This window comes from Thermobia domestica, chromosome 15 (genome assembly GCF_964235325.1).
Source record: "Thermobia domestica chromosome 15, izTheDome1.hap1.1, whole genome shotgun sequence".
In the NCBI taxonomy this organism is placed as follows: domain Eukaryota; kingdom Metazoa; phylum Arthropoda; class Insecta; order Zygentoma; family Lepismatidae; genus Thermobia; species Thermobia domestica.
Window position 1 is genome coordinate 170,611,889 of NC_137468.1, and position 26,505 is coordinate 170,638,393.

A 26,505-nucleotide genomic window follows, 5' to 3' on the forward strand; every position below is an offset into this window, starting at 1 on the left:
TTCAGATTCCTTCCCATAAAACTTCGTAACTCTACGAACATTTGTGAACTTTCTTAATATGTGTTTATCATCAAAATGATTTATATAGCCTAAAAAATTTATTTAATATCTCTGGCTCTATCATTTTTAATAGGAGGCACTAATTAACAATTACTTGTCGTCTTTTCGGGTGTTGAATAACACAGGTTCAATACTACATATACGTATTAGCAGTGGCGGCGATTGGACGTTAAAAGTGGGGGGGCAAGACATGATCTGAATATTTGTATATCAATGTTAATATACGAATTTCCCTGGTTGAAACTATATACATTAATAGGCCATTTCAGAAAAGTGGGGGGGCAACTGCCCCCCTTTGCCCCCCCTAATCGCCGCCCATGCGTATTAGACCCGCAAAAATCTTCGGATCCCTCCAAACAAAACAATTCTGGGTGCGTGCCTCGCGTGCTCTAAACATTCATTTATTTGTGTAACAATATTTCAAATGCAGCCTAAGGCCAATTTACAACAGAATATTTTAACATCAATAATGGTAAAATGAAAGGAAAAAATCAGGCAGGATTTATCCTTAAAGATAACATCCCGACATTCACCTTGTGGAACAGCGAAAAAAAAGCTATTAAAACAGATCAGGGTAGCAGGCCACAAGCTTTGAACCCAGGATCTCCCTTTTGCGAAAGAAGAACGCTAACCACTAGGCTAGGCTCCTAGACTTAATAATAATATAGTTGGACTCAATATAGTGAACAAATTGGGTATGTGCCTGGATTAAGAATCAGCAAACAACGGTGAAATATCCCAAAAATAACGCAGACTGATAGTCAGTGATGTGGCCGTGCATCACGCAATATCCTAGCTATTTGGTGGTCTTTGTTTTAATAATAATAATAATAATAATATGATTTTCACAGGCTTGCCCCACCATTCATGGAACAGTTCTTACATCAACTAATCCTACTCGTGTTGTGGACAGCAAAGAGCGCTAAGAAAACAAAGCAAGATGAAGAATGAAAGACATTGTCTTTTTTCCCTCCCCTTTGCTACTTTTGTCTCACTCTGTGTTTCCCCCTGACCCTGCTACCCGTTCCACCTGGCTTTTTCCTTGTATGTGACTGATTTTCTCCTATGATATTCACAGAAATCGATCAAATTTTTTTCCTTGTTTCTACTTAAGATTTGCAATAACAACATATGAAAGTGAAATTTCGTTCTGCTTCACCACCTGAAGAACGAAATTCAATGTCACCCTTTGGAGAACAATACAATTGATACCATGTCCGAGGAGCTCTCCAAAGATCTGTTAAGATCTGTAACTGATGAACACGTTCATTTGTGTTACTGGTGTGGCAAATAGTATTTAACAAAATAGCTTCTGCTTTGCTCACATTCGTTCCATTAGATACCCGCAGAGGAGAATCTTATTCTGCTGGTGTCAGTTGTCGATTTTTTCCCACCAAGCGTAAAAGGAATATCCGAAACAGATTTGTTCCTTCAATTAGTTACGGTACAATAACGTTACATGCTTAAATAACGTTACGACGTCGTAACGAAAATTGGTGTTATATCTTGTACCTACCTACATTAAATAACCAATAATGTTGTTACAGAGAGCTATTTTCGTTATTTTAAGTTATCCACCCCTGGTACATACCCTCTTCGCGAAAGGAGCCCGACCTAAGATCGGCCAACAAAATGGGATTTTTATTCCCTAGACAATTTTTTTGTCTATGTGCTGCTGGTAGTTACGCAGAAAAGAAAGTGAGCGAGCCCTGCTTTTGTCCCGTGAACTTTGAAATATACCGATTTAATAAAGAATGGTATATTCGCCCGTTTAATTTCCTAAAGATCCCCAAATAGTAACCTTGGGTAAGTAAGCATGTGAATAAAGACGAGCTGAGCGAATGCTGTTCGTGAGCGAGCTTGGCCAACATATTTAAGATTATCTCTCTAGACAATGGGATACTTTGTTACAAAATTCTGTTCAAATGAGGCATATCACACATACACTTATATATATATATAAGTGAAACTAAAGTGTCACTGCACTTGAAAGTGGAACATGAATCACCAGCCTTCCCCTGGATGCACCACTGTTTTGGAATAACACACTTCCTACATTTAAGTACCAATTTAAGAGATTAACTTAGGAATCATATGGTTTTAGATGATATCAGTTTTAAAGTGTTATACATATTGTATTTTATGAAAAATATAATTCTAATAACTGTATGGACTACATTCGGGATAAAATACCAAACTTCTACTTAAGCTTTTAACATTATCACGACATCACACTTACTACAATGCCTGAAATTATGTTTAACTTACATTTACGTTTTCGAGAAAGGTTGTGTTGCTTTGAGTACTTAAAATGGGCTCTTCTTTGCCTCTTATTTCGCCCTATGTCTTACAGAAATAAATAAGTTCTTGCAAAGAATATAGACACTAATCATAAATGAAATACCATCTAAACAGCATACAATATTCTGAAATTTAGTATATTATAAAATCTGCTCTCTTACATTCGGATAAAACTGTTTTGTAATATAATTTTGAACTTCTTTCCACCAGTAAGATGAATGAGGATTTTCTCTGCGTTAAGACGCGGTGTTTTAAGTGTGGCTGCTATCCACTTTGATCCAAAACATCCCCACTCTAGTATATTGAAACGAATCTTGCGAGATTGATCATTCATTAAGTCCTTTCAGTAATTTTAGAAGTCAGAGCGCTCCTACATGTGCGCCAGTGTTTTCCCAGGTTTAATCTTTATTAGTATCCCACCTACACTCTTGGTACAAATTGCATCACTTGTATCCGTTCAATTATGTAGTGATACATTTTAGTTTTGATTAACTACTTAATCTAAATGTTGTCTCAAATTAGGTCTAAATATCGCGGTTTTAGCAAAACGCGATACATCAGTCAACGCCAGAAAATATTCTCGGCACAGAAGATATTAATCGCTTACATATCTTAATAAGAGTCTTGCCAAATATAATACGAAATAAATATCTCTCTTTACTTTGGCAGTTATGCTGTGATTTACGTCCATGCTATAAGATGTGTTGAGCAATTTCTAGTTCGATTCAATTCTCTTTAGCACTCAGATTCTGAAGTTTTCATAGTGTATGTGTGCTACCAAAATTAAATTGACTAATCGTTTTCTACATAACTATCGAGAGAGAGGTATTTTCTATCAATACGTATTAACATATAAGTGCTGACAAAACTGATTTTAGACTTTATCGCTTTCCACAATAGAGGCATGTTTGAACCTTATAATTGTATATAATAACACTTGTCCTGCAAAGTGTGTATCAACTAAATACATTCCTTCAGTCTTGTCATTTGTGAGTTTTTTTAATGTAATTTCCGAAGTAATCTCCGTCTATACTGTTGGCACATGCGAGGATTTTCACGTGCATTTTCTAACATGTTTCCTGCCAAACGTACCTTTTTACGAAGATCGTTTTAATACTTACGAAGTTCGATTTTTTTAGTTACTCGGTTCCCACACTATTCGCACGAGTGATTTATATCATAAGTATGTACAACGATAACTATCAAATCTGAACTTTTGATTATATTCCATTGCACACAGAAGAAAATATATTTTCAATTTTTATGTTGTAACATGTGCCTTGCCAAATGTATTTTTTTGAATATTTTCGCACAGTCTTGGTAGTTTTGAGGTTAATTACCGTCATGCATCTATATATGTTCGCCAATGTGAATTTCGACTAAATATCCTTCCACACCATTGGCATATTTGAGAATTTTCATAAGCATACATTGACAAGTGCTTCCCCATGTATAATTTTCCAAACAGAAAAAAAAATGCTTCCTGCACTGATGTCACATATATGAACTTCTTCACATGTATGAATTAATATGCACTTACCGAAAATAATTTTTTATTAAATCCCCTTTCGCACATCTTGGAGTATAAGGGGCTTTCCACTTGTGTGAATTAACATACGTGTTACCAAATATGACTTTCAAGCAAGGCACTTCAGAGGATAATCACCAGAATGTTTTTACATGTGTCTTAGTAAATGTGATTTTGGACAAAATATCGAATCACACCCCCAACATGTGCAAGACCTATCACCTGAATGTATTAACATGTGCATTGCTAAATATGATTTTCGAACAAATCGCTTTGTGCACACTTCGCAAGTTTTAATCTTATCACCCGAATCCATTTCCACTCTCTCGGCATACATGAAATGTTTCGTCAATCTGAATTAACGAGTACGTTCACAAATGTCTTTCTTTAGTAAATCATTTTCCATAATCATTGCACCTCTACCGTTTTTCGTCTCTATGTATTGACACGTGTTTTGCCAATACTAATTTTTCCACAAATCTCTTTCCATACTCCTCATACTATAGAACATTCTTACCTGTAAAAAAACGTGTTTGTAAACGTCAGTTTCTACCAAACTCACATTTACACTCTTTGCTCATGTAAGTTTTCCACCTGCAAGTAGAAATATGTGCTTTCCAAAATGAGATTTTCGAGTAAATCCTACACGCCTGGCAGCTTTAACATTTCTCACCTGTATGTACAAACATGTTTAACCAAACCTAATTTTTCAGTAAATAAATTTCCACACACTTGACATGCAGGTGCTCCTTCACCTGTATGTATAAAAATTTCTTGCAAAAGCTGACTTTCCAAAAAAATGCCTTTTCGCAGTGACTGCACGACTGACGTTTTACACCTGTTGGTATCAACATCTGCGTTACCAAAGCTGATTTACGAAGAAACAACTTTCTACACAATTGATAGGTGTCTCTTTCCAGTTGAATGTATAAGTTGTGTGCACCCTGGCATATATGAGATTCTTCACCAATGTGTATCTTCCAGATGTAATTTTTTGAATAAATTGCTTTCAATAATATTGAAACATGTATCGTTTTTGATCTATATGTATTGACATGTGTCTTCCTGAAGCTAATTTTTTGAATGAATTCCCAACCACAGTCTTTGAATGTGACAGTTTCTCACATATGTGCAAAAAGTCATGTGTTTCTAAATCTGATTTGACACTAAACCAATTTCCACACACTTGGCACGAGTAAGTTTTTCACCTGTATGTACAAAAATGTGTTGCCCCAAATGTGATTTCTGATAAAAAAAAGAAACCCTTCCTACACATCTGGCACGTGTGAGGTTTAGCAACTATATGAATAAACATATGTTTTGCCAAAGTTGATTTTAAAGTAAATTCCCTTTCGCAGTCATCGCAATTGTGAGGCTTTTCTCCTTTATGTATCAATGTTTCGTAAAATTTGATCTCTCAGGAAATCGAACCGCTGTCATAGACGACGTAAAATTTTCCACCTGTATGCATCAACATGTGCCCTGTAAAATCTGATTTTCGAGCAAGCCCCTTGCAGCAAACTTGGCATGCGTGAGGTTTTTAATCAATATGTATAAACACGTGATTCTTTAAATTCTTGACGAAATCTCTTTCCTCATTCCTCGCATATTAGAGAATTTTCACCTGTATGTATAAACATGTGGCTCGCCAAATCTGATTTTCGACCAAATATCTTTCCACATTCTTGGCATGTTACAGAATTTTCGCCTGTATGTATATACATATGACTCGCTAAATCTGATTTACGACAAAATCCCTATGCACATTATTGGCAAATGTGAGCTTTTTTACCTGTGTGTATAAAGATGTGTTTCGCCAAACTGGTTTATGTACAAATCGCTTCTCGCACTCATTGCATATGTGAAGTTTTTAACCAGTATTTATAACCATGTGACTGCAAATCCCATTTTCGAATAAATCCGTTCCCACATTCTTGATAAGTGTGAGTTTTTACAGCTGCGTCTCTAAGCGTTTCGCTAAAGCTGACTTATCAGCTAATCGCTTCCCACTGTCATTGCCTATGTTAAATTTTTTTATCTTGATGTACAAACATGTGCTTCCCCAAGCGTGATTGATGATAAAACCCCTTCCTACACACCTGGCACATGTGAGGTTTTGCACCTATATGAATAAACATATGTTTTGCTAAAGTAGATTTTAAAGAAAATCCCTTCCCACAGTCATCGCAAATATGAGGCTTTTCACCTGTATGTATCAACGTGTGTTTCGCCAAATTTGATTTATCAGCAAATCGCTTCCCGCAGTCATCACAGATGTGAGGTTTTTCACCTGTATGTATAAACACGTGTTTCGTTAAATCTGATTTTCGAACAAATTTCTTTCCACATTCCTCGCACGTTAGAGAATTTTCACCTGTATGTATAAACATGTGACTCGCCAAATCTGATTTTCGTCCAAATCTCTTTCCACATTCTTCGCATATTACAGAATTTTCCCCTGTATGTAAACACATATGATTCGCTAAAACTGATTTACGACAAAATCCCTTTGCACATTCTTGGCAAAAGTGAGTTCTTTTACCTGTGTGTATTAACATGTGTCTCGCCAAATCTGATTTATGTACAAATCGCTTCTCGCACTCACTGCATATGTGAGACTTTTTACCTGTATGTATGAACATGTGCCTCTCCAAATTCCATTTTCGAATAAATCCCTTTCCACATTCTTCACATGCTAGAGAATTTTCACCTGTATGTATAAACATATGACACGCCAAATCTGATTTACGACAAAATCCCTTTGAACATTCTTGGCAAATGTGAACTTTTTCACCTGTGTGTATAAACATGTGTCTCGCCAAAGCTGATTTACCTACAAATCGCTTCTCGCACTCATCGCATATGTGAGGCTTTTTACCTGTATGTAGGAACATGTGCCTCTCCTAATCCCCTTTTCGAATGAATCCCTTTCCACATTCTTGGCAAGCTTGAGTTTCTTCGCCTGTGTTTATAAGCACGTGTCTCCCTAAAACTGATTTATCAGCAAATCTCCTACCGCAGTCACTGCATATGTGAGGTTTTTTACCTGTATGTATGAACATATGCCTCTCCAAAACCCATTTTCGTATAAATCCCTTTCCACATTCTTGGCAAGTGTGCGGTTTATCTCCTGAATATAGTAACATTGGTCTCAACAAAGATGATTTTTCAACAAATGGCTCCCCATATTGATGACACGTGAGAGTTCTTTGTCCCGTATGTGTAATCATTTGCCTTTCCAAATCTGATTTTCGAATCTGAACGCTTGAACTGAATCTATTTCCATATTCTTGGTAAGAATGAGGTTTTTCACGTGCATGTATTAACTGTTTTACAATATCTGGCTGAGAAAAATTCTTGTACAATTCTTCGGAAATATGAACTTTCTGAGTTGAATGAGAAATTATTTCCCTTCTCGTAAGAGTCGTATTCAGTTCTCCTGAAACAGTAAGTGCATGGAACCTGTAAAAGAAGACATCAAACAAGAAATTGAAAATGGAGAATAATAATACGAAAGCACCAAAGAAATGCAAATACACAAGGAATGCGAAGGTTATTGTTTCCTACTATATTTGTTATATAATTGAAAATGAGAAGCTTAAGAAGGCGCAAATTTTTTATATTTTGTTATGTTGAGGTCTGATATTATTGTGCTATTACCTGACATCTTGTAAAAATACAGAATGAAGAACTATCAAGACGTTTCCATCAATAGCCTTATCGAGACTGTATGCGGTCGTATACAGCGTTACTTGCTTTTCAGAGACCAACAAGTTCTATAACTCGAAAATGGATGCTAATCTACCTTACTTAATCTCTTTGTACACAAGGATGGACGAATAGCTTTGTCGGAGAAGGATTTTATTTCTTACGTAGAAATAATTTCGAAGTTGCGAACACCAATATTTTTTATATGTGTTTCGTATTTTTTTGTTTTAAATGAAGCGTCTACATAGATGTTCATTCCTCGCTTCTACGCAAAAGCCTCTGTTGGCTCTGTTGATCGCAGATACAACACATGACACAAAAGAATCACTCATTTCATCAATGCAAATAAAAATGTGTATTGAGGCGACTAGCTTAAACTCAAATCGTAGAGTATTGTCATGATTTCATAGGGACATTTTCTGTGTCTACAATAATAGACACAGATTGGTTGGTATTTGTGACAGGAAAATGAAGTTTTTTTTCAATTAAACACTTGTTTTGCTTATGTGTCACGTTACTGTGCAGTGTGACAAGATGATTATGTGGAGCTTACATCCTTTTGTTAAAACGCTTTTGTCGTTCTTCTAATTATAAAGTAACTGAATGCGTGTGCGTGAGTTTATCCCTGACGTTAGTGCATCCTCTACGATATTTGTAGCAATTGCTTTCAATCTGACATTGTTAGTCATAGGAAGTTAAATATTTTCAATATCGAGACACTTTTAGAAAAAATCAAAGAGGCAAGAACTTCAGATAAAGACAGTACAAGAAAGGTGATGAAGATAACCAGGCTAATACTGCGGCTCCACCTCTCTAACATCCGTCAACTATAAATAAATTTATCAATCAGAAAATTAATCTTCACGACATGAATGTCGTTGCATTTCTTGTCTATCTCTGTAAAGCACAGCAAAGGGAAACAAAATTTAAAAATCATATAGGGCTGACACTCGTTAAAGGTGAACTCGGTTGTTTTAAATGTACAAGTGCAAAGGAAACTTCGGTTTCGGAAAATTCGGAAACGTGTGAATCCCTTGAAATTCACTTTTAACACGTTGGCTGTCAAGGACAAATTGGGTGAAGCACATTGAGAGCCAAGTATGAAACTTTTGGAAATGAACCAGTTTGGTGATTTTGCACCAAATACAGAATAAAAGGCATTACTTGTTTCTTCTTCTTTTACTTTCTTAAAATTCAACCAACGTCAACTAACTTAACATACAAATGCATAAATAGTTGTTTTGAAAATAAAAAAATGAATTTACTATAAACAATAACAAAGCTATTCTTTTATTAAAACAACGCTAGTGACAATTTCACGCCATTGTTGTCAGGACGTGCTGGTCTCCGGCCCGGGGCCACAAAAGCAGTGTAACATTCTGAGGCCGAAGTTTAGTTTTGATCCGAGAAACAAATAGTAAGTGAAACCTCCGTGCGGCTATCCCGGCCTAGAGCAGTAGCTCAGGTGATACCCAAAAGAGAGTATCACAACTCCATGCGTGACACTTATTGAGACCTGTTTTCGGGTCTCTTGGCAGCCAACGTGTTAATCTACTGTTATCTCTATCCCTAAGCCGGATCTTCTTTCTCTTTTGTTTTCGTACGTTCTTTCACTAGAATTAGCATCGCATCAGAACGAAAAGGGTTAAAAATTTTTCCCCCAAAACAAAGTATCTCATGAGTGGATTATGTTACAGACGAGAAATTTGTTATATAAAGTAATTACTGAAAACCAGTAGGCAAATCATCTACGCTGTAGGAGATGAAACCGAGCAGTTTGCGTAGTATTCATAATATATAAATTTCTATAAGATATAAAATTACTATAATGTGCAGACATTCATATCATCTGATGCAATTTAATGATCACGCAGTTTAAAGATTTTCACCTGTGAACCCATACATCTTGAACACAACATCTAAACTTGTTTCGATATTTTAGTGTGTGACGTCTAAAACTGCAAAAAGATCTCCTGGCACAGAAAATACATATTAAGAAAAACAACGAATTTTCATTATTTTTTTTCCTATACATCGCCATTTTCTCGTTACTTACGTGTCCCTTTACTGGTGTAGTGTATTCGACATTTGAGTGAATATGTTGAAGAATAAAATTTCTGCATGCGGTAACTCATGCACATTACGTGGTCCATTCTCGAGCAAATACTCCAGAATATTCAGGGGACAAGTCTTTGTAGACTATGTACAACTAAGTACACTTACGTAGCTTTAAGAGCCACATACATGATACAACTTATATTATCACATGTTGGTGGGACTAAAACTTATATAATATTCCATGCGTAACGTTGTGATGAACATTCAACATTTATAAAACCTTATAACACCTAAACTAGAAAAACAGTTCCCATTTAAATACAGCTTGAAGAAACTGTTTACTTCCTCGTCTTTACCAACGCATTCTGAAAAAAGTAAACATTTAATTTATATTGTCTCAGTAAGTCACCTTCAGTTGAAAGACAACATCCCGAAACTGGCCAACGCTTGATTCAGGTAAGAAGATCGAGAACCTGAACAGATCCGGCACTTAAGGGCAATACGAAGCGCTTACGACCGGTTATAATAACTGAATCCGTAAAATACAAAGGTTAAACTTATGCATAGCATTCTGGACATTTAATTCCATAGATTGCACTCTTGTGATCAGGTATTTGTTCCCTTGGCTACAATCACATAAAAATCTTATTATGCACACGTTCGCGAAGATATGAATGAAGAACAAAAACAATACTTGCACTAGCTCTGAGCTGCATTTAAATGTTTATAGTAATTTACACTGTGTAATTTTAGGAACACTAAATAAAAAATGTTAAAGATTAAAGAAATATCGCCAAAAATATCAGTACACCTTCGATAATCTACGAAACACATTTACTATGCGATTAATTGAACCCAAGGGCATACAACCTCAGAAGTAAAACATCACTACATAATGTCATCGAAGGAATAGAGCCAGCCCGCCTGGATTTCAATTACGAACATTCATAGGATCTTGTTTTATTGTTTTTTAATTAACAAAACGGCCTGTAAAGCTTCTGTTTAACAAGCATCTTACGACACCCCATGTGTATTACTGATGCAAGGGACATAACCCTTGTATTATAAACACTTCTATTTCATTACTTGTGTGCTGATATGTGGTCTCTGAGCAGTGTAAAGATCAACTATACCGATAGAAAAGTAAACCTTATTTTACTTTAAGCTAACTTACTCAATAACTTTCTTTGGAAAATTTATTATTCTTTTTTACCATGTGTTATTAACCAACTATATATTAAGGTTGTGACATAGTATGTAATCCAGCTAAAGTGAAGACGACACAGGTGAGAAACTCTTTTTTTTTCTCAACGTAACCCTGCATATGAATTGAAAAGATCTCTTGTCAACCTGGTACACGCAAATATTCTCATTCCTAATAGAACTGCAAGTAGTGTTGACAACTCATATCTTAAAAATACGCCTGTAGCTGCAAGATAGGCCTATTCCAGTATCTGCATTTCTTGACATAATTAGAGGAAGAAGTATTACTCATGTAAATTAAATCCAAAAAATAACGTATCACGCAACGTCATTGGTATTAAGTTTAGATTTCCAGAAACTAGTAAACTTTGGTGACACACATAGGAACGAAAGTTTATTGAACCGGCCGCAAGGATCATAGACGCATATAGAATGTCTTTGTGGTTCCCTGATGCCTTTCAGTAAAAAAGGAGCAATGCTAAAATGCTCAGGTATGAGCGAGGAAGTTCTAATTAAGTAAAATTCCACGTAACTTCTTTGTTCCTTTACTATTTAATTTTATTTATTGATATTGTACTTGCGCATTTCAGAACTAATGAAGTTGCAACATTCAACGGAGAAACAACGTAAAATTACATGAACCAATTTGATCATTATAAATGACGACACTCACATGTAGGCCTGAAATTGAAGCACTCATTAGAATTAGCAATCCAAACTAGATGTTTAAACTTTAAGGTGTAAATTAAATACTAATCATTAAGCGTAAATTCCCTCTAGCCTAGAATTACCATATCAAAATTATCAAATGTCAAAACAATCTTTCAGTAAAAGCTTAGTTATTACTTATTATAATTATTTTTTAAGAAAGAAGACTTCATTAACTTCGGAAAATTATTTCTTTTTACTACCTTACAATGGTGTTCACGATGTATATGCTGTCTCGTTTTAAACGAAAAGTACTTTGTTCAGTCTTTGTCCAGGTTCTATTCCGATCTAAAGCAGGGTAGAGTAAAACATCAGATTAATGAGTTGAGTTGATTTTGAGTTTAACGTCCCGTTCAGCAGCGAGGCTATATGAGACTTGGACCTACTGATTAACGTGGAATCCGAACCACATGAGCTCCCGCCGGGAATCGAACCCGGGTATCCCACGCCAAAGGCGCGTACGCTAATCGCTTAGCCACGAGGGAGCTCAACATCAGATTAAATTTAATACATAAAGCTTTTATATCGGACCGCGACTTGGGTACGCTATTCACGTCACTTTCCTTTCTCCGTACAGCTTTCTCATTTTGTAAATCAAAGTAAAAGACAATTCAGTCTTACTGCAGTAAGATGTCAAATTGAGCGCAGTATTATGAGAAAAGAGAAACAGCTTATATGATTATATTTTTCTCAACACAAAATGAATCAATCAAATACACACACACACACACACACATACACACACACACATATATATATATATATATATATATATATATATTATAGAGAGAGAGAGAGAGAATCAAAAGTCTGGACACGGTGAAATAACTCGAGAACTTAACTTCGAATCGAGAAACCAAAAAACACGTGTTTATTAATATTAAAAGAAACTATGTGACGAAACCAAACTCGACCTCTAGACCCACCCAACTTTGTAATTTCAAGTGGAAATACCAGTTTTTGATTGCAGATTTGGATTCTACGACCCAAACTATGTTAGGTTTCATCAACACATTTCCCTCGATGCATAATATCGCGCTATAATCGGCCAAAGTAAACAACTTTTTGGAGTGAAAAAGAAAGACATTTTGCTGACAGCGCGAGAATCGTTTCCAACAGATCCGTCACCGTTAAAGACCTTGCACTTATAAACGAATCGATCAGAAGAACGTCGCTTTAACATGTGAATGAACGAACGAGCAATACCATCCCAATGTTGCAATCCCATGTCATCTGTCACTAAACATGTTATAATTCACACATCCATACATTGCATGTGAGATGAGAACACTATAATGGATCGAATAACACACACACACTCACACACAAGTATCACTTCTTGTACAAATGCTCCACTATAATGCCGAAATTACAGGTTACGTTTATAACCTTCGTCATCTCTATCCCGAACGAAAGTTCGATCAACGTACTTAAGAGGCCTCCATGCCACGAAATTAAGGTGGTACCATACATACATATTAAAATGTGAACTCGGTTCACACAATGCTCTTTAGTGGTAACTCATTTAGTTTTCAAATTATATTGGAACGACAGAATCAAATCTTGTCTAGGGTCCGATTTGATAAATTTGTTGATAACACATTATAGATATTTAAAAATTTAATGATAAAAGAATTAAAAATAAAAAGAAAAAATACTACCACAGACTACTATCCTTTACAGACTACAATTACTACCCCTATTACTGCTATTAGTAATACTACTACTACTACTACAGCTGCTACTATCACAAGTACTACTACAACTACTAGTACTACTATTCTACTGTTAATATATTCCTACCATTGCTACTATACTATTACTACTAGTAGTAGTAGTACTATTACTACTAGTAGTAGTTGTACTATTACTATTACTACAACTAATGCTACAATTTCTATTACTGCTACTGCTACTACTACTACTAGCAGATACTTATATAATATACTATAATAATAATAATAATAATAATAATACAAGAAAGTGAGGCGTTCCTGGCAGGGTACGTCAATTTGAAAAGCGCCATGTTACTTACACCTTTATTCCTAGCTGACGTTAGGGGAAAAGAAGAAAAAAAATATTGGGTCGCCGATATTATTCCTTTGTTAAGCTACAATTATAGACCAGTGAGCACAACGCTATTAAACTCCAAACTCTTGCACACTAATGGCATCGTCGGTACGGAGAAAGAGGAAGATAAGAAAAAAAATCATTTCATAACAACACCACATACCTTGCAATCATGTTTATTCAACACTCTTGTAAATAACGTATAAGATTGAAAATAGCATCGACATAAGTGATCATGGACAGCTAAACTCAATTGTCAGAAAAAAATCATATGTATTCAGCCTTTAAAGATTCCAGAAAACTTCTAGCGCCAACACAACTAAAAGATGAGGAACAACAATATTTGAGCATTATCCTTAATAACAGTTAAAAAGTTGTTTACGTCCCTCGACCAAATCAGGACATAATCTTTGGTAGGCTGAATCACAGCGAGTGAAGGGAAATTACAAATTACATTACTGTTTACAAAACATCTCACCGCAGAGGGAGTAAGCATGTGACTGTGTCGACTAACCTTCCTCCCTAAACACATAACGTTTCCACTACTCACCGCAACCAACTGTTAAGAGGGCACTTCCCTCGACATAACTTACAATTTAACAGCGGTGGTAATAATAATACATACTGCAGAAACATTATAGGAAGTACAAGACCAACCAGTAAATTAGACTCTACCCCTGACACCATCACATCAAAGTGTGAGTGATATTTCAATGCCCACCGTCTTCGACGCGTCCTACTGAACTAATAAGTAGCATTATAGCTAGAGATATGACATGAAGACAACTCGAGGATTTACATAGATTTTTGTTGTGTGGCAACTTAATACTTAGATTATGATATATATATATATATATATATATATATATATATATATATATATATATATATTGTAATGACCAATACGGAGTGTCCACTACCGGACAGACATGAGCTAGCCGTCGCTAATCAAGCTTTTACTTCACCAAACATAGTACTTGTAAATAGACAATACGGAGTGCCCGCTGCTGGACGAACATAAGCTAGATGGTAGCGAGTGATACTTTATACATCTAGGCAACTCGGGAAATGATTCCATTCAAAGCAAGAGAGAAATGGTGTTGATATCAGACTACCCCGTCGGCGTATGATTCGACTTACTCGATAGAGACTCACTTCGGTCTACTCAAACATGTTATGGGTAAGATTTACTTGAGACGATATTGTAGACATTGTAGAATCGATATACATATAGTATGTAAATTCACTGAGTAACCAATGATTAATAATTATATATTGTCTTTGTTTCATAGAACGACTCGAGACAATAGAATAGACACACGACAATAATAATATTGCACTGGATATTATCAACGGAAACAAACTTAAACGAATTATATGAACTGCAGACAAGTTCTTTTACAATTTCCAGAACGGCGTTACTCCTTCCATAGATCCAAATAGAAATAGTAAAAACGGAGTTACCTGAAAAGGTGACCAAAGCTCACCCAACCTTTTGACGCTTACTAGTAGACAATACCGGCACCACAAGCCAGTTCAAAGAGCTCAGTTTTGGGCAGCATCTTCGGGCGGCGACTGCAATGACCTCTCTGCATCTCAACACGTAGTAACTGTAATCATAGCCACAGGTGCAGGTTGACCAAATGGCGACCTTCCTTTCGGTTAACAGCAACCAAGTATACTTCATTAACTCTCTCACCAGATGAATGAGATTCCACCGTATAAGTTGCTGGAACACTTACGTTCACAACAACAACCGCAGATGAAGATTTCACTGAATGATACGCTTAGATCCCACAGAAACAGGCGGAATCAGCCGGCAAGTAACAAGGGATGGAGTCCCAAATTAAGGAAAGGCGGGAAACGGAGTCACTACTTCAAGAGGAAGAAGCCGTACACAAGATCGAACTTCATCCAAGAGACAGTACTCAGTGGGACTATCAGACTTCCGCTTACAACATAGCGAACGATTAACAAGTACAAGCCAATCCCAGTAGTATCCGGAACGAGCACGAGCTGAATGTTCGTAGGTGAATTATTGTAATTCACTACACGTACACTGAATCTATTATCACTATTCGGTCATGGCATCTCCTATTAAAAGGTTTGTAATAGAAAACCATCACTTTGCTGCATGACACGCAGTAATTCATGTCTAAAACAAAGAACGAAGAACTACGCCTTCATTCTCACCACCACCATGTTTGTTCAGTGCGAAGAGCTAAAACAAAAGGAAGCGCGCTTCTGCATCCCGCTTGTTCTCTATTTGGTCGCTCCTTACTACGCATCAGAGCGTAATACCGAAACGAAAACTTTAATAGTAAAATATATATAACTAAATAAAAATAGAATTTACACAATTCAATGTTTATATATGTACGTTTATAACAAATCCCTCCGTTTAAACGAAACACAAAATTTCAAATTATTTCAAGCAGTAAGCAACATCTATCGAGACTGAGAGACATCCGCTCGACGCAAGCCATAGACATACAAAGAAAGTAGCATATTTCAACTACACATGCTAATCCAATTGTCGACAATCTTGAATCCTTCATGAGGGTCGAGAATTGAGAAAATATAAAAGAAAATAACACTAACTAAGAGCTGATTAAACATCTTAACGATTAATCTTTTTGAGAAAATGTAACGCTCAAAGAGGAACGTTACAAAGGTGAAGAAGAAGAAGGAGAGAAAGAAGAAGGAAATTAATTCCACAATAATTTCACCGTGAGACTACTCGCGCGAGATTTACTGAGGTCTCGTCTCGCACAAGTCAGGCGAATCGATGGCGAAAATTTTCATGATGCCGTCGCTTCAGGGGACAACGTCGTGCCACTGCTGGGCCGAAGACAACCGTCTTTCATAGCTGCCGTTCCTGAACAGAGGCGGGGTCGTCACGGTGTCCGCTGCCGATCCGACAAATGGGCATCCGAATTTGAACCAGCACTAGCTCACCCTTTTCGCTGCTGCCACAAAATAACCGACGACGGTCCGACGAATTTCGTCGGCAATTGTTCATGGGGATCGTCCCGGATCCAAAACCTAATAGAGGTTTAGATCCCACTTTCAATTGTAGGTCGAGTCTCTCGCGTCCCACTGCGGAAAAGGAACGATCAGCACCCTAACAAACCCAATAGTCACACATTTTCTTCTGTTTTTTGATCACATGCATACTTATTTCACCATGTCCACAGCATTGAAGCTAATTAAAGTTCATATAAGAAGTTCTCCTGATTTCGCCATTACAGCGCCACGTCGCACTGCAACAACGATATTTCGACTAAATCTTATACAGGTTTGAGCGCAGAATTCGACTTTACAATAAGAAATAAAAGCTTCCATTCCAAATGTTTCAGCTAACCCCACCTAGCGGTAGGGTGCGGGATCGTGTTCGGTACCATTGAACATTTTTTGTTGATCCGACGCGTATTTTCAATAGACTGTCGGAGATAATATCAAGCTCATGAACGAAGAGTGGAGCATCTAATTTCGCCGATATTACACATCGAGAAAAAGTTTTGATTATACTTTACATTATTTGGGATGTAATCTGCGAATTTTCAATAAAACATTGGGGCTTCCATTTGAAAAATCAATACCCTCCGCTACTTTCCAGAAGGTGGGGGTAGAGTGTTGCGTTTGATATCATCTGCTAGCTTCCTGAAACATATTAAATACTTTTTCTGTGCTTTTTGATCAGAAGTGTATTTCTCCAGTTACTCTACCGTGGCCAAACTTTTGTTCACCCGTTACTTCAAATATAAATTAACTCCACAGTTACAGGCTTTTTTGATCGCTTCACACCATTCAAACATTTGCGCGTTGTAGGGCCAATTCTACACTACCATAAAATCTTTTAATCGTCAGATAATATAACACTGGTCGCAGTGGTCATGTACGATGAAATCTACTACCGCGACAAAATTGAATCATTCCAATAATTTATCTTTGCCAGAGAATGGCACAATCGACCCTAATGAATGTTATATTTTAGCGATTAGAAAACAGTTATATCAATACATTTTCATCACAGACACAGAAGTCAAAAAAGCACCATAGTACAATAAGCAGATACTTCAATAGCTATACTTTTCTATAATTCCCCTTTCACTTTTAATTTTTTTTTTTATATTTTGTCCTCTATCCGCCGCTTTTGAATTTTCTGGTTTGCAACATTGATACTGCCCGAAGCCCGAATGAAGAAGGTGTGCCTTTCTCTGTGTCTTCTGTCTGTGGGTAGTGTGCTTCTATACAGTGACGAGAAGGAACAAAGAAGTGAACCAGTAACACTGAACGAGAACAGAAGTCGGAAATACTACCAAGCTCATGAACGAAATGGGAGTATTTAGCTGCCATATATTTTCCCCAATTACTGCACCATATTATGCATTGACGGAAAAGTGTTGATGAAACCGTACATAGTTTGAGCCGCAGAATCCAAATCTGCAATCCAAAATTGGGTTTCCATTTGAAATTTCAAAGTTGACCCCACCCCAAGCCCCTGGAAGTGGATGTAAAGGGTCGACTTTGGTTTCATCAGATAGTTTTCTTTAAATATTATTAAACACGTGCTTTTTTGGTTTTTCGATCCGAAGTTCAGTTCTCGAGTTATTCCATCGTGTCCATACTTTTGATTCGCTCTATATATATATATATAGTCAAATGGGGTGAAATCGGACGATTACAACTTACTTAGTTGTTTTTGTAGTTTCAACTGCTATTGTTAAAGCTAGAAAGTCGCGTTTTCGGTTGGTGGTCAATAGATGACGTCACGTGCATTAGCCATAAATATCGGAACAATAATGTAATTTACTACCCCTATATACATGAGTACTGGATCCAATTAGCTAAGGATAGAAGTCAGTGGACTGCTTTTGTGAACGCGGCACTGAACCTCCGGGTTCCATAGGCCATAGAGTTAGTTAGTTAGTTAGTTAGTTAGTTATATACATGAGTTGAAATGCCATTGTTGTGAAGAAAAAATATATATCCTTAAAAACAATGTTAATAGAGACCAAACTATTAAACGGTATGGGATCTATTGGCAAAAGTAACAACACTCAATTACTTGTGAAAAACATATGTTGATAATACAAATCGAAATCTCTTATTTTGCAACGTAGTGCCAGTTTTGAAGTGGAGTGGAGTGACCTGGGGTGAATTCGGACGATGCCACGGTATTATAAGAAGCAGCTTGGCGTTCAGCCGAAACGAAATTATGACTCTGTGCGACTTGAAAGTGCTATTCATGCAGTCAAGGAGGGAAGAATGTCTTATCGTAAAGCAGCCGAAGCTTATCAGGTGCCGCGCTCGAGAATAGAAAACAATGTGAATAAAAAAAAAACACGAGAACTATGGGCGGCCAAACTGTTCTAATTCCAGAAGAGGAAAACATGTTGGTGAATGGCATTCTTAGAGCTGCAAAGTGGGGTTTCCCTTATACATCTCAAGACATCAGGTTTCTTGTTAAAGGGTATCTGGACAGAAAAGGGCGAAGAGAAAGAAGATTTACCAATAATTTACCTAGCGTAGATTGGACACGGTCATTTTTCAAGAGACATTCCAACATACTTGCCGTCAGACTGAGTGAAAATATCAAACGTTCTAGAGCTGCAGTGAGCCACGAAACAGTGAAGAAGTATTTTGATAATATACGTCCACTTTTGTAGAAAACCCCAGCGAGTAACATCATCAACTACGATGAGACTAACCTAAGTGACGATCCAGGGTGAGCAAAGGTGATTGTCAAGAGAGGTACAAAACACGCAGAAAGAATAATCGACTCGTCAAAAACCAGTGTGTCAATAAAAATGGCAACAGCCGACGATGGTACTTTACTCCCATCATATGTTTTATATAAAGCGGAACGAGTGTGGGATACATGGCAGGAAGGTGGACCTGAAGGGACTAGGTACAATCGTAATCGTAGTGGATGGTTTGATCTTGCAGTATTTGAAGATTGGGTTACCTCAGTTGCCTTGCCGTACCTCAGAACTAAAGAAGGACCCAAAATCATGCTTGGCGATAATCTTTCGAGTCATCTGTCCCTAGAATTTATTCAGCAGTGTGAACGTCACAACATCTCTTTTGTGCTGCTACCATCTAATAGCACTCACCTATTGCAACCTCTCAATGTTTGCTTCTTTCGACCTCTGAACATTGCATGGAGAAATGTGTTATGTAATTGGAGGAAGTGCACACCTGGCACTCTCTGAAAGACGTGTTTCCATCGCTTCCCAAGCAAACTATGAACAAACTTGATCTTGAAGCTTTGCTGGCGTCTACTATTAATCCAATGTTCTCGGGATTGCTGTCAGAGTAGGTGTTGCTGTGCTGAGCTTTCGTTACCATACAGCGGCAACATCTTCAGAGCTGTGTGTTGAAGTGTGCTGGTCGTACAAATTATATAGTGGTCTTTAAGAATCGCTGTGTTCCTATTGGTTGTTTATGTTGGCCAATGGCGTGCTCTGATTTTGCTGGTGGAAACTGCTCTGATTGGCTGATGGTTCTTTTCGTACTGAGAAGCTGGAACCAGACGTCAGGTAGATGATAACCTTCGTCTCTGTTGATGGATGGCTTGTATGTACGGATGAATAAAGATTCATGTATTTTCCTGTCCCAGAACTGTTTACTTTTCTTTAGTACTTCAATTTGGTCCCACATGGCCGTATGATTGTATTGTATGCAGTGTTCGGCTATTGCAGATTTTTCGGGTTGTTTAAGTCTGGTGTGTCGCTGGTGTTCTTTCATTCTGGTGTTTCACCTATGTAAGTGGCGTTACATTCACAGGTGATCCTATAGATGCCTGGTGTCTTTAATCCCAATGAGTCTTTTGCACTTGGTAGTAAACTCCTGATCTTCGGTGGAGGGCAGTGTACAGTCTTGATGTTGAATTTCTTCAATAGTCTTGCTAGTTGGTTGGAGGTTTTTCCATATATGGAATAAGTGCAATCATTTCCTTGTCTGCCGTGTTGTTCTCTTTTGTGGTGCAATCTCTGCTACTGTATTTTCTCATGGCTGTGTTGATCTGTTTCGACGAATATCCGTTGAATTTGAATACTGTTTCCAGGTGAGACAGTTCTGTGCTTATATTATCTGGATCTGCTATTTGGTATGCTCTGTGTATTAGAGTATTTAACACCCCCATCTTCTGTGCAGGATGATGAAAACTGGTCGCATCGAGGTAGAGATCAGTGTGTGTGGGTTTCCTGTAGATTGAATGGCCTAGACTTCCATCTGGCTTCTTGTATACGAGTACGTCCAGGAGCGGGAGTCTTCCTTCTGTTTCTGTTTCCATTGTGAACTGGATGTTGCGGTGTATAGAATTCAGATGCTGCAGGAATTCGTCGAGTTTCTGTCTGCCATGGCCCCAGGACAGAACATTGAAGACAGAATGAAAGAACACCAGCGACACACCAGACTTAAACAACCCGAAAAATCTGCAATAGCCGAACACTGCATACAATACAATCATACGGCCATGTGGGACCAAATTGAAGTACTAAAGAAAAGTAAACAGTTCTGGGACAGGAAAATACATGAATCTTTATTCATCCGTACATACAAGCCATCCATCAACAGAGACGAAGGTTATCATCTACCTGACATCTGGTTCCAGCTTCTCAGTACGAAAAGAACCACCAGCCAATCAGAGAGCAGTTTCCACCAGCAAAATCAGAGCACGCCATTGGCCAACATAAACAACCAATAGGAACACAGCGATTCTTAAAGACCACTATATAATTTGTACGACCAGCACACTTCAACACACAGCTCTGAAGATGTTGCCGCTGTATAGTAACGAAAGCTCAGCACAGCAACACCTACTCTGGCAGCAATCCCGAGAACATTGGATTAATATGAACAAACTTGCCGCAAATCAAAGTGATAATATCGTGAAGGCATTTCAAGCGAATGGGTTAATTGCTTTCAACCCAGATCGTGTTTTGGATAAACTGCCAAGTCAAGTTGAAAATGGCAGCGTAAGTTATGGTTCCTGGTCAGCAAGTTTTGAAGATATGCTGCGACACGCACGGCACTCAACTTCAACTACTGGAAGAGCTCAAAGAAGAATGATCAACGTTTTCCCTGGAAAGTCAGTTGTGGGACAAGATGTTCGGGCAAGTGAGAGACAGGAAGTAGAACCAAGTGATCCCCAAGAAAACGAAGAAACGGAAAGTGAAGTGTGCAACGTGACTACAGAAGAGAAGGAAGGCATGTTGGACGTAGAAGCTTTCGTTGTGGTGAATTATTACTACTCGCGGACTGGGAAACAACTTGCAAAACAGTATGTTGGAGTTGTGACCGATGTGGGAGCAAAGGATGTGGAGGTGAAATTTCTTCGTTCATATTTGAATAGTTGATCGGTATTCGTTTTTCCACCAGTTGATGAAGATAGGGTCGGCAAAGAACAGATTCCCCGAGTGTTAGCTAAGCCTCGTGAAGTAAGGGGTAAGTTTTACTTCCAAGAAATTATATATTAATCTGAAGCACTAATGAACCAACGAAACATGATTGTGGGCAAAATACTTTTTACTTGTTCTATTGATGTAAACCAATATGTATTTTTCCCGATCAAGAATACTGGTATTTCACTATGTTAAATATAGTTTAAAATGTGTAATCGAAAGTATGAAAGTATTCAAATATATGTCTGACAACCATCCTTTTTGCTGTTAAATATTATTTACTGTCCGATTTCACACCAGAGCGACACAGCTTCGGACTAATATGCAGAAATGCTATAATGTTCGAAATCACCCCACCACGTTGGGTGACATCGGACATATTTTAATATTTTTAACTATGTGTACAGTTGGTCAAAACTTCTTTTGATTCTTGTATTCTATTCCTGAAAGACATCCCCCACGATATAGCTATTTACATTAGCAAAATAAGGTAACGTAGTTCCAGCAAAATTGAAAATGTCTCAAATCCGTCTGATTTCACCCTAATTGACGGTATATATATATATATATATATATATATATATATATATATATATATATATATATATATATATATATATATATATATACTATTATATATGTGGAAATATGTAATACATTATCTAGTTTCATCTAAAACATTTTAAAACCTACTTTTACTCAGTTTAAAGAAGAAAGCCAACTCTTTAAGTGAGAGTTACTCAGAGTACTCGTAATCCCCGATTCCCTGATAAAGTCCCTCGTGGAAGATACACACCTGCAAAGAACTTGGCAATACTTCAATTCCATTGCAATATTATATTTGCCATTTTATATTATCAGAGTTATGTGAACTAGTAATCACGTTCAGGGTGCCTTCGAAAATAAATTCTATTCCTCTCCAAAAGATAGGAAATTTTCCCCAGTACATATCTTCGAGTATGTCCAAGGTATATTATCAATATTTTCTCACTACGATTTCATTTCCTCCCCATATAATATGGTGGTATAATCTATTAGTTCTTACTACTGCTGACAAGAATTAGCCTAAATAGTCGAGCAATTGTAGATCGTCCGTCACATTCTTGTAAAGCTGAACAGCAGTTTCTCAACTTCAGTACTGTAAACGACAACTATGCAAGTTCCACTGTGGTTCTGACCCCACGTAAACAGAGCGCCTTTAATAACATCTTTTGGATAATCAAATGTAATCGATTAAACATTGAAACAGAACTGACTTAACGCTTTAATATGATAGTTCTCATCTGATAATTATAACAAATGTTTAATTAACCAGAAGTTAGCGGACAACGAAAGTAAGAAAAAATTTCTCCTATAAATGAGACAGAAAGTTTGACCAGTTGCAAGGTGACTTTTGATTTCGAACTCTAGAAATGGTCCTGTTATAAGATGTATGATCAAATTTGGGTAATTGGGAACGGATATTATTGCTCAGTACAATAACGAGTAATACAAATTATCAGAGGTATATTTGAATAAAAATTGCCAAAATATTTACGTCACAAGATGAATATAACATAAATATCAAATATTGCAGTCTTTAGTGAAAAAATATCTCCAATAGCACAAAGGAAAAGGAAACACTCTGAAGTTAGAAAGAGATTCAAAAGTTATACAAGGAGTGTCTCTTTTGGTTAATTATTGAAACGTCTCCTCTCAACCGTAACGGCTGATCAAGCGATATAAGTAAAGTTGAATATTTATTATAGCTAGGCAAAAGGCAAGAGGCAAAACTACCTGAAGCGAAGTTCTAATTATGCTAAAATGAGGAAGTCATTTCCTCTACAAATCATTTACTGTAGATGAAAGTCCTAGATATTTTCATTCTTCTTCGTTGTCTTTTTATCTACCATAAGTTCTGTTTTATTTCCCACGCTAAGCATAGATCTCAGGTACAATTGCTAGTGGTAAGCTATGTCTCATAATCCCTATATATTACTTATGATCTTGAGCTACAGAGAACTCGCATTCCTTCCCTGTACAGACAATAGAATACAAACAAACATTGGGTTATTGCAGTTACGTATTTATCTACTTCTAGCAAATAAAGGATAACTCTTTCTCAAGGAACAGATATGCAACAAATGTACTCTGTCAGATTTCAAATTTGAGTTAAACATTTGCCTACTCCTAATTATTCAAAAAATATAATAATTAATAACTGAATAAACGGACCACTGAACAGATGTTCCTAATAGAATGTGTGCTTACCATTTCATTAAACAATTATAAAGCGTGGTCTAATATGTTTGATACTAAACGATGGTGTAACATATTATCATTAAAGACAAAGTAAGAAAAGGTACCCTTAAATTATAACTTGATGATATTTCATTAGAATCAAGTATTGCTGTCTTGATGCAAGAGAAACCAGGTATCGATGCATTGTAGACGTTCGGGAAACTTGAAGAAACACAATAGTTAAATAAATCATTAACACATTTATTTTCTTTTCAACGCTATCGAACCCTATCGACTTTAATCGAATGCTTTTTCTCATGAATTCCCCTGCCTTCAGTTGATTGTTTGTCAACATTTAATTCTAAGATGGTCAGCTTTAATTTTAATGTTCTGTATGTACTACCATGAGCAAAATAAATGACGCGTCTCTTTATTTTGAAGTTTTTTGAAAATATCTCCGTTTTCTTTATATGTTCGAAATCTCGGAAGGTTTCCCCAGCAGGACAGGTTAATAACAAACCCGTTTTTAATATTTGTGTTAGATATTAGCTTAAAATAAAGAAATTAGAAGCAAAAAACATTAAATCGACAGAAATCTCGAGAATTACCAACTCTGCTAAAGTGGGAAATTTTCAAGAACACGAGGGAATTCTGCATTTCAACACGAAGCAGCGACATCTATGTCATTGAGAGAAATGTGGATTAAATCTACAAACTAAACTTTTAAAGAATATTTCTAGTATGTCTTATTATATGCATTATCTGCAAACTCCAAATATGTGAATATATGCTAAGTATTAACATAAAGATAAAGCAAATAGTGGAAATTATCTATGGAAAAGGCCGAATTAATAGGACGATCGTAATGAAATATCGTCTTTACCGGAACAGGCTCAGTTCACGTAAAAAGCAAATAGCTCAGTTAGTTAAAGCAACGAGTCTGTATGCTGAAGGTAGCGGGTTCGATCCCCTGGAAATGCCGTTGTCATTTTTATCACTACACTACGGTTATTTTATTTATTTTTTTATGTGGGAAAGAATCAAATTGTAACGTGTGTGTAAAACTCATGACGATACCAAAAAAAGAAAAAATGCCGTTGTCGCACTTGCACTAGCGTCCCTAATTTTGTTTACAAACAGTTTCGTAATTATTTCCCCTGTGCTCACTGCTCACCATATGCTCGCTGGCGCATAACGAATGTTTCCCAGTAAATGTTAATTCTAATTTGGAGAATTTTATAAAGTTTCACAATATTTCTCACTAGATAGTCTTCTATCTACGTGTTTGGATATTTTGATAACAGATGTCCCTATTAAATGTTTAATTTTCCCTAGATGTTTAATTACGGAAAAGTTTTACAATGTATTTGTATTGAATTGAAATTGTTTTGAATTTACTACATAAGGTAAGTAGACCCAAGGAGGAGAACTCAAGTAATTGATATTCTACGTAAAAGCAACCTATTGTAGAATGATGATGCTTCTTACCTTCAGCACATAATCTTTACGTTAGAGAGTCAGACAGAGAAAAATCCTGTTTTTCCTCCTCTATGACCACCCATCTTAAACCTCTACATATCGTTGTTCGTCTCACAAAATTTCGATGCTCCAAAAACATTCAAATAATAATAATAATAATAATAATAATAATAATAATAATAATAATAATAATAATAATAATAATAATAATAATAATAATCCTGAATATGCCATCCTTACATAATGTAAGGATATCTTAGTTTCCTAGTTTAAATCTCAAATATCTTAGTTTAAAATGCTTTCTTTAGTACTTATTTGAGCAACCATGTAGGAGGGGGTACGACTTTTTATTTTGCCCCTCTCATTTCAGTACCCTTCCAACAGAAAGTAATTTTTGATAAGCAGGACAGACAAAATGAATAAGAAATATATTTACAGCATCCTCTCCCCCTTCATGATTGGAATATCACGTAATATTTTTTATTCTACGAAAGATGGCCCTGTGCGGTTAGGGGTAGGTAACTAAAAGAACACCTAATATATAGCGCCCCTTGATTGTAATATTACCGCTTCTTTATTTGTACGAAGGAGCCCCTACACAATCAAGGGTGACAAAAAGAATAGGAAGAGTGTCTATTGATTCCAGTGGTGGATCCAGCACGAACTCCTGGGGGAGGGGAGGGGAAGTGAAACATTCTTTTGATAATGTGAAGCTGTCACAAATTACCACTTAACTAAACTAAACAATAGTGGGGGGAA

General features: G+C 36.7%; 1 protein-coding gene across 2 annotated transcripts in view; it reads right to left on the reverse strand.

The window, feature by feature from the left end:
• Positions 1-879: 879 nt before the first annotated feature.
• LOC145671355 (uncharacterized) overlaps positions 880-26,505 on the reverse strand; it is a 35,137-nt gene continuing 9,511 nt past the window's right edge. For both annotated transcript variants that reach the window (XM_081740412.1, XM_081740413.1), the window contains exon 3: positions 880-7,351. In XM_081740412.1, coding sequence (XP_081596538.1) covers positions 6,793-7,351 — 559 coding nt within the window. In that variant the 3' untranslated portion in view covers positions 880-6,792. The remainder of the gene's footprint in view (positions 7,352-26,505) is intronic.